This window comes from Arachis ipaensis, chromosome B01 (genome assembly GCF_000816755.2).
Source record: "Arachis ipaensis cultivar K30076 chromosome B01, Araip1.1, whole genome shotgun sequence".
In the NCBI taxonomy this organism is placed as follows: Eukaryota; Viridiplantae; Streptophyta; class Magnoliopsida; order Fabales; family Fabaceae; genus Arachis; species Arachis ipaensis.
Window position 1 is genome coordinate 131,091,561 of NC_029785.2, and position 9,292 is coordinate 131,100,852.

Sequence of the window (9,292 nt, forward strand, 5' to 3'; positions counted from 1 at the left end):
GTGAGTTCAGTGAGTTCATAAGATAAAACAAACTAATAAACAGAGTCCAACAAGTGAAAATTAAAGCAGAAAATATTGCAAAGAGCCATAACCTTAGAAAATCAAGCAGTTATTTTCCGTTAGAATAGATGAGCTATCTACAGACTACATGGACCACTGTGTCTTGTTGTAAAGCATGTCTACATGGATCAATCTACATCATTGTGTCCTATCAATAGATAAATAGGCTAAAAAATTTCAAATGTCCCATAAAAGTGAGGGCAGCCAAAAAAAGAATTCAAGAAAAGCTGGTCTATGAATCTATGATGAGGAAACCAACCAGAGTTAAGAGTTAAAAGAAAGGCATTAGCCAATCATATCAAAAGCAATTGGTATCCAGGCTGAAGATTAGCACGTCTCAGGCTTCAATTGAAAATCAATCTAAGAAGCACAATTGCTACATCACATCCAACTGAAAAGGAAATTCCACTACGGCTCTAACCAAAACACTTGTAAACCATGCACACTCTGGAAACAACATAATGCTGATAAAATTTAAGGTTAGTATGTTTTTCATTGAAGATTTGACAGGAATCCCTACACAAATAACAATAAAAAAACAACAAATCTGCACATAAAAAGCAGGATATGCATGCATCATATAGACATCTATATTAAATGACAACCAAGTACACATTAATCCCTATTATAAATACCCTCCCGCAAGCCACATAAAGATATCCCATTTTCAAAAACTAAAATCATTTTAAAGCTGCATTATCTTAAAATTTTTCATTTAAGAGAGGAAAAAAAGTCAAAATTTGATAAACACAAAGGATTGATTAATGACCTTGGCGTAATAATCTTTCCAGACTCTGCGGGCAACTTGGTGACCGCCCAAATCGAAAGCTTTGAACTTGATCTTCCCAATGCTCAATTCCTCCGAAGTGGGGTGTTGGGTTGGTTGATGTTGAACTAATCTCTGCAATGACATGGAAAGAAAATTTAAATTTCATTTTTAAACCATTCAGAATCACACACAAAAAAAAAAGATTAGGAGACAGGGAAATTGTTCGATGTTGTTACCTCATCTTTGAGCATGTGAAGGAGGGTGGTTTTTCCGGCATTATCGAGACCGAGGAAAAGAATCTTAGCTTCTTTCTGCCAAAGACCGAGGGAAGCTAGAATGCCGTAGAACCAGTCGAAGAGAAACATGGTTTTGCTTTCAGCGTGGAGATCCAAAGGGAAAGTGGGAAATGGAGAGAAAGGTGTGTATGAATCTGGGGAGAAGAGAGTGTCACAGATCGCTGCTTAGTTCACGAAATTATGTGAATGACAAAAACGAAAGGAAGCCACGCGATCGATGAGATCCCACACCACCATAAGTCCTCAATTGTCTTTTCACATCTTACATTTGCATTTGCTACCCCCATTAGCCAATTACCAATTTGCCACCAATACAAATCCTCCGCATGTCCTGCTCTGCAAATTTACGATGCGTATTTTTTTATGGTATTTGTTTAAGCTACAATAAGGGTGTATGACGATGGTATTTTAAGTTCTACATTCTAATTAATAAAAAACAAAAATAGGCATCAAATGTAAAAATATATACATTAAATTCTTTCAAATTTTAGATAATAAATATTAAAATTAACTATTAATAAAGAATTAAACTTTTCTGTATAAAAATAATAACTAAAAAACTCATTATTTGATTTTTTATTTTTATTATGAAGACCCTCGTATTTTATAAATCTTTTGTATCATAATTTATACTACTGAAATAATCTATTGTGGATATAATTACTTAAGCAGATGAGTAAACTGACCATTTGACCAATCCAAATTAACTATGTTTCCATAATATTTTTATGGACCAAAATACTAGTAATGTATGAAATTTTTTTGGACTTGGATTAATGTATGGAATTTAAGTACATACTACAAACATATTACAAAAAATAAGTTTTTTACAAAGCTCTTTTTTTCATATGATTTTAAGGCGTCTTCTTATATTAATTTAACATAAATTGGGCCTAACTATCTGTCTCCGGCCCGGAAGGGCATTATTGTAATTAAGAAGACAAAATGTCCTAGGGTTTTCGCTCACATATATAAACATCCCATTTGCTTCGTTTCTAATTTCCTGTTCCGCAGAAAACCCTAGAGCTCAGCACTCCCTCTGCTTTTTCACGGTTCTTTTTTTCTTCTTCTTCTTCAATTTCTCTGCCGTAATTTCTCACCCATTTTCTTCTCCTTATTTCTAATTTGTTTTGTTTTGTAGATTCAGAGATGGCAAAGTCGAAGAACCACACAGCTCACAACCAGTCCTACAAGGCCCACAAGAATGGCATCAAGAAGCCAAAGAAGCACCGCCACACTTCCACCAAAGGGGTACTGTTTTTTCCCCACCCTTTCTTATTTCAAATTTCCCTTTAAACCTTCTCAGTTGATCTGTTTGCATTCATTTTTGTTCTAATAATATTGTGTTGTCGGCAATTACTGTAGATGGATCCAAAGTTTTTGAGGAACCAGAGGTATGCAAGGAAGCATAACAAGAAGAGCGACGAGGGATCCGCTGAGGAAGAGTAAACTGCTACTATCGAATGGAGCTATTAGGGTTTTTTCATTTAGATTCCTTATTCCAGCTCTATATATGTTTTGGTGTTAACCTTTTGTTTTAATCTAAATTCAGTAGTATAGTTCAATTTTATGGATACTTATGGTTTTTAATTAATCCCGAGATAATGATGTGCTTTGTTGGTGATTTCTGTTAAAGACCATTTAAAGTTTCTCAGTGGAATATTTAGTTGCATGTGTTTTTCTCCTATTTGATTGTTTAACTGCCGTAGAATTATACGGATATCAGAAGCCATAAGCAAACGTAGTGGGTTTCTAGGGAAATGTATGTAGGCATAATTTAAGCTTTCATCGAATCTAAATTAACAAGCTATGAATAATCCTTTGTTATAATTTTTAGAGTCTTATGATATCTCCTCCCACTCTTATAATATTATGAAATCATCGTATGATGGGTAGCAGGCATGTCATAGGTTTACTCTACAAATCTAAGCTTGGCATGTCTTTATCGGCTTTCCACTCTCTCTGTTACGTTTTATCATAGAAGTTTATATGAGCGTTATTATCGACTACAGAATGATTATAAAAAAAAAGTTCCCGAATATTTGTATCCGGTGTTCCGACGTCTATTTGTACTAAGGGCCATTTTTCATTTGAAAATTTAATCTTTTTTTTTCTCATGTTGATCATCATTAGCAATCTTGTTTAACTTTTGAAAAAAGTATTCATTACGGAATTTTTGACGACTTGACATAGCTAGATCAAGAAGAGTTATTCAAAATTAGAGGGTTTTTTAGCGTTTAATTTTAATTTAAATGAAAGGAAGGATGGAATAGCAAGATAATAAAAGAATGATGAAATGGTCTAAAATAATACTACTCAGTACTTCTTTCGGTAGTTCAAAAGCGTTTTGTAAACGTAGATTTGAGTACAAAAATCACTTCAGCGTATCAAAGCGATCAAGAAATTTAAACGTGTTTTTTTACCTTTGAACGCAAAAACAAAAACACACACTAAACGTTAGTTGTTTGTCAGGTTAAACAGAAATGAACTTTTCTTATTACTATTTAAGGTTTAATTCTGAAAAGGCTATGATTCGGGGCTATCATTGATCATTTTGGAACGGCAGCAAACTTCATTCTCTTCCCAAGCCAATTAATAATCGATAGTAGATTTGGCAAATCTATTCGAGCCCATGAAAACCTAGAATGAACTCGTTGGGAGCTAATTAGTTTGACGAAGATGTCGACGGGATTAATTTCATCAACTAATTTGGCCAAGTCTTCGACTTATGAGGAAAAAATGGGTACATTATTTTTGGGTGCAAAAACCAAGAGCTTTGTAAAGTATACCACTCTAAAGAAGACTATAATTATGAGAAGCAAATCAGTTTGAAAAATGCAACATTGAAGCTAAGCATTTCTGGAATGCACTAAAAATACTAAGAAAAAGTGATAATACTACATCTAATACTCCGCGGCTATTCATTCCATGGCTGTCGGTGGTCTCCTTCCAGCGGTTCCCTACTACAGGCTTCTGAATGTGCCCAAGTCTTCCGCTTGAAGATGAGTATTCCGGAGGTTCCTAGTACAAGCAAATTTCTTCAAAATTTATACTTTGGGGGAAGATTACACTGCAACTGGTTCACTTACTGGGATGGAAGCATGTGCTTTAACCTGCCTCAGTAATTGAAGATGGCGTGTATCAATTCACAAGATATAATAAACTAGCTGTGTATTAATAGAATTTAACCTTAAATTCACCACTTTCAGAAAGAAGTTTAGATTGAAAACCATGAACAACTCGATGCCTATCTTCACATTTTCACCATTATAAATAATTAGGTATGCTGGAATGGTCATGCTTAATATGATGTTTTAAGTAAAGGATAGCTCACCTTTGCTGACTTGAACAGCTCATCAAGAACCTCTGACAAAGTTGGATGAGCATGAACTGCAAGTTTTATGTCCTGCATTGTGGCGAAATATGATGAAATTTATCAAATAAACAGTACGACAGCAAAACACATGGTGGCCAATAACACGAACATTAATAGACTAAAAACTTTATTGATAACAAAATGTGGTGAGGGAAAAAAGAAAAACTCTAAACTAAAAAGTCAATCTGAACAAATTTTACCTGAATACGTGTTCCTAATGCTATTGCATTTGATGCTTCGTGAATGAGATCTGCTGCATGCAGACCAAAAATATGAACACCTAGTATCTCTCCATTGTCAGGTCTATATATCAACTGCATTAAAGCATAAATGACAATTAGCAATGTGTAGCAAGTCTCACACAGAGACAACAAACTTGTTCAGCACCGCAAGTTATTCCTTAGAAAAGATGTAAAACTTATTTATCATTTCGTACGCAAATAGCATCAAAGAGAAATACAGAAGTAGAACCTTGGCAAGTCCCTCTCCTTCATTTTCTGCTAGTGCCTTTGTGTTAGCTTTAAAACTTGTTTTGGCAACACTTACTTCAAAACCCTCTTTTTCACCTTTCTCCCTTGCTTGAGGCTGCAGATTTTATGTTGGTCACAAAATATAAGATCTTGATCTTCCAAATTCAAGACAAGAAGCAGAAATATTATAGTATAATATTGGGGGGAAAAGGGTGTTAGACCAGAAAACTGGAAGGAAAGTTAAGAACATATATGAAAGAGAAGAAGTCCATTACTGTAACATTACTACAGAGAATGACACATAAAATAAAAAGAAAATTCTGATATACCTCTGTTAGTCCAACCATGCTGATTTCAGGATGAGTGAAACAAGCAGCCGGAACACTTAAATGATTGAGTACGTGATCTCTTCCAGTAACTTGTTCAACAACTGTCAAAAAAAGAAATTATCGAGTGAAACAAAGCAAAATACTAATAATTTCTAGAAAATTACATCAGTTGCCAGTTACCTGAAATTCCTTGAGCACTGGCAGCATGAGCAAGCATCATTTTGCCATTTGCATCACCAATGCAAAATAAATGCGGTACCTAGCATTCCAAATCCTATGTCAGTAGCCATAGATCAGATAAAGATAATTGCTTGATTAGCACCTGAGAGACTGAGACAAACCAGCTTTCCATTTGAATCAATTACTCGCATGCGCTCGTCCACAGGAACGAAACCTCTCTGTGTTACCACATCAATCTGTAGGAACAACATGCCAAACTTTATAATCATTTCTTTAAGGGAAAACATTCTGTCCTAAAAACATTTCTGTTAGAAATGCATACATTCTCCAACCCAAGACCTTGTGTGAATGGAGCCCTGCCAGTTGCTATTAGTGCAGCATCCACCTGTACCAAAGCAGATAAGAACTTGTCAGGTTGTGATGAATCCATATGAACCGGTATGAAACAAATAAAGAGATCATTTAACTTTGAGATTTCCAGATAGTTCAAGGATCCCACAAAACCTAGCACTACAATTAGTTAAGGATTTCAGCTCATAACCTCACAGTGCTAAGTTCAAGGGGACCGCTATCTCTAAAGCTAAACATAGACAAGAAAGAAGAGTAATTTGGTTATCAATCATCATAGACTTGAATTGCCTGCCTCAGTGCAGCTTCATGCACTTATTTTGTTGATTTTATGCAAAATTGATGTGCAGTGCATCAACCACTTGTGGCTTTTGAATATGTGATTCAAGTTAAGTGGCAAGTCCTCTTGTCATGAGTGTGTTGGTGCCTTACAAAGTACATGATCAGAAACAGTTACTACTAATGAAACTAATAGTTAAGTATGAGTACATTCTTGTCCATGTTTACTCCATCTCAAATTCCAATTTTGCAATTAATAACCTTCTCCCTCCTTCCCATGGGATGATGAGAGAAATATTTACATCAAAGAGATAAAATTTTCAGGTAAATTACCTCCAAAGTGTCCTTTGGTTCCTTGGTCTTTGCATCAATGAGTTCAATCGTGACAGGTTTTCCATCCCTTGCAGGCGTGATCTATGGAAAACATCAGGACTGTGATTCATGAAAGTAGCCAACCAACAAAAATCTAAATCAATAAATTACAAGATGTAATTACCTTGCTTGCAAAAACTCCTGTATGATAATCAATATTCCGGGGGTTAATAAGAACCCTCTGAGCCAATTTTCCAATTTCTGGATCAAATCCAGGCATAAGCTGATCTAAAGCTTCAACAAAAGTAACCTGCAGAATATCATTACAACTAAATTACTAGCCTTAATAAATTAAATATTTGTTATAAATTTTGTATATCGAGGGATGTGGTTGTACGACACTCAATTATTTGTAATACTTCTCAGAATAAAAAGTATTGAGAAAGAAAAAAGCATGCCAAATATGTAGTATCTCTCTTTCAAGTTCTGTACAAGGTTGAACAACAGTCAACTATATGTAATATTTCTCAAGTATAAAAGATAACAAAAAATGTATGCCAAAGATGTACTACCTCACTTCCAAGTGCAGTATATACATCACTGAATTCAAGGCCAATGTAACCACTTCCAACAATTGCTATCCAATCAGGAACAAACTCCAGTTTGAGTGCATGGTCACTGGTAATCACAGTCTTCCCTGAAGGTGATTAGTTGGCAAATTTTCATTAGGAAAAAATAAGTAATTATACCGAATGTCTGAATATATCTTATAAGAAATCAGGAGATGACAAACAAGGTTGAATACAAGGTTGAATTTATGGACAAAAGCTAATTATAAACTGAAAAGAGAACAAATTAGGATATATGGCATTTCTGAGTTTTTCAATTTCGAAGAGATAACGACTCTTTCAGTCCACTTGATGAACTCAAGTGTCAGGAGCGTTAACCATTAAATAGAACACAGCCCTATCCCCTCTTCTAAAGATTGAATAAAGACAGTGAGTCTACATGAATCATCAAACTGACATGTTGAGAGATTAGAAAGCTATGTTTTATTGATAAATGTTTTGTTTGTTTTGCATTTGTATAGGGAAACCATTATCCCCAATTTTATTATCCTCCTCCTCGTCTTAATAAAATCCTCTTTTTTTCTAAAATATGAATCATTAAACTGACATTTGAGATCATAAATAGAATGTACTATTGTAATATACTGACCGACAATCTCATCATATAAATTCTAATGGAGACGAATAAGTTAAATACTAGTAATCAATAAAAATATCTCCAATCCAAATACTAATGTTGTGAAGTAATTGATACATACCATCAACTTCAATGCCCTTGGGAACAAAAGGAACAGATCCAGTTGCAATAATGATATCTTTCGCAGTTACTATTTTGTCTGAGGAGCCAATTTGCACTTTTTGAGGACCCTAAACAAATTCATAAAGCAAAATAATGTCAAGAACTTGGAATCTTTTGAAGTTTAAGGATAGCCTTGCTCAATAAACAAATGGTTCATTTTTCCCAAGCAATTAGGCATGACACAAATATGGATCCACAGCCCAAAATATTAACTATAGATTCATGACTTACCAAAATTTTTCCAAAACCAGTAAGTATATCTACTCCAAGTGCTTTCATTGAGTTGGTTAAGTTATTGCGGATTTTTGACGCAAGATTTATAGCATGGTCGGCAACTCCTTGTCTGTCATACCCAGCAGCAGAAACCTAGATCAAGCAAAACAAAGGAAACCAATTTACTCGTGTATCTGATCGGCCCACTGCTCTACCATGGGGCAAATACCAGTATTCCATTGCCATCACAGCAATTGACAGCACAATAGATTCAAATTTTGAAACCAAATTAACTAAGATATTATATAGCATTGTTACCTGCAAGCCCAGGGACTTCAAATGGTGATCATTCTGCAGTTCTCGCATACGACCAGCCACAGCCAAAAGAGCCTTTGAAGGAACACAGCCTCTGTTCACACACGTCCCTCCCACCACGTCTCCCTCCACAATTGCCGTTTTCAAACCCTGTAATTGTCATGTGATCCTTAAGATAGTTATACACTTATACATAACAAGTAATTTACAGTATGGTACAGTGCACCACTATTGAACCTTATCAATCTAATTATATTAAACAATTATTAGTCCCAGATAAACCCTGTCCTGCTAAGCTTACTTTTGTAAGATACTATTAAGCATTAAATAATTGAGATCAAGTTTGGGAGATCGGACCTTCTCTACAGCGTGAAGCGCAGCTCCGTGGCCGCCGACGCCAGCGCCAATAATCAACAAATCATAGTCGAAGGATTTGGGAGGGCTGCCATTGGCGGAGAGCGCAGCTGAGATGGCTTGAGAGCGGGGACGGGACGGGAGCTGAGAGGAACGATGGTTGCCGGAAGCATTGAAAGCTAATGCCTGAGGCCTGAGGCCGCAGAAGCGGAGATTGAGGGGCGTGGAAGTGTTTAGTGAGAATCTGGTGGTGTTTGATCTGGAAACTGCTGCGGCGGAGGAAGAAGGAGAGAAGGAGAGTGAGAGAGTCGACTGCATTTTGGAGAGAGAGAGAGAGAGAGAACGGAGAATGGGAATGGCGAAAATGGAAATAAAAGGGAGAAGGGAGATCTGAGAAGATATAAGACAGAAAGAAAAGGTGTCCCTCGATGAATCCGTTGGGAGTTAGGAGGAGCAAGTGAAAGAGGCGGAGAAACCAAAGAGTGGCGGATTAACCACTTTTCTTTGCTTTGTCATTAGTCATTACCCTGCCTTAACTTCGCCACTAGAGTGGGACTAGTTATTTGTAATGGGAAATGTCTCAATTTCTTTTTTATTTGATAAAATATAATTTTATATTTTAT

At 35.8% G+C, this 9,292-nt stretch overlaps 3 protein-coding genes across 4 annotated transcripts in view; 1 reads left to right on the plus strand and 2 right to left on the minus strand.

The window, feature by feature from the left end:
- Positions 1 to 1,370, minus strand: part of LOC107639098 (GTP-binding protein SAR1A) — a 4,084-nt gene extending 2,714 nt beyond the window's left edge. The window contains exons 1-2 of the mRNA XM_016342519.2: positions 1,066 to 1,370; positions 830 to 961 (exon numbers count right to left, since the gene is read on the minus strand). Coding sequence (XP_016198005.1) covers positions 830 to 961; positions 1,066 to 1,194 — 261 coding nt within the window. The 5' untranslated portion in view covers positions 1,195 to 1,370. The remainder of the gene's footprint in view (positions 1 to 829; positions 962 to 1,065) is intronic.
- On the plus strand, positions 2,030 to 2,812 carry LOC107639106 (60S ribosomal protein L29-1). 2 transcript variants are annotated; one of them, XM_016342529.2, is made up of 3 exons: positions 2,030 to 2,177; positions 2,267 to 2,376; positions 2,491 to 2,812. In XM_016342529.2, exons 2-3 carry the CDS (start codon positions 2,275 to 2,277, stop codon positions 2,572 to 2,574), a joined length of 186 nt encoding a protein of 61 aa, XP_016198015.1. In that variant the 5' UTR covers positions 2,030 to 2,177; positions 2,267 to 2,274; the 3' UTR covers positions 2,575 to 2,812. The 2 variants fall into 2 exon arrangements, with proteins under 2 accessions (XP_016198015.1, XP_016198024.1); XM_016342538.2 differs by having other exon boundaries at positions 2,081 to 2,177; positions 2,273 to 2,376.
- LOC107639123 (dihydrolipoyl dehydrogenase 2, chloroplastic) lies at positions 3,795 to 9,216 on the minus strand. Its single transcript, XM_016342549.2, has 15 exons — positions 8,673 to 9,216; positions 8,319 to 8,465; positions 8,019 to 8,153; positions 7,747 to 7,855; positions 6,992 to 7,116; positions 6,604 to 6,729; positions 6,441 to 6,521; positions 5,803 to 5,865; positions 5,642 to 5,716; positions 5,481 to 5,559; positions 5,301 to 5,401; positions 4,973 to 5,086; positions 4,702 to 4,815; positions 4,460 to 4,531; positions 3,795 to 4,238 (listed from the first exon to the last, which is right to left on the minus strand). The coding sequence occupies exons 1-15, from the start codon at positions 8,985 to 8,987 to the stop codon at positions 4,191 to 4,193; spliced, it is 1,704 nt and encodes a 567-aa protein (XP_016198035.1). The 5' UTR covers positions 8,988 to 9,216; the 3' UTR covers positions 3,795 to 4,190.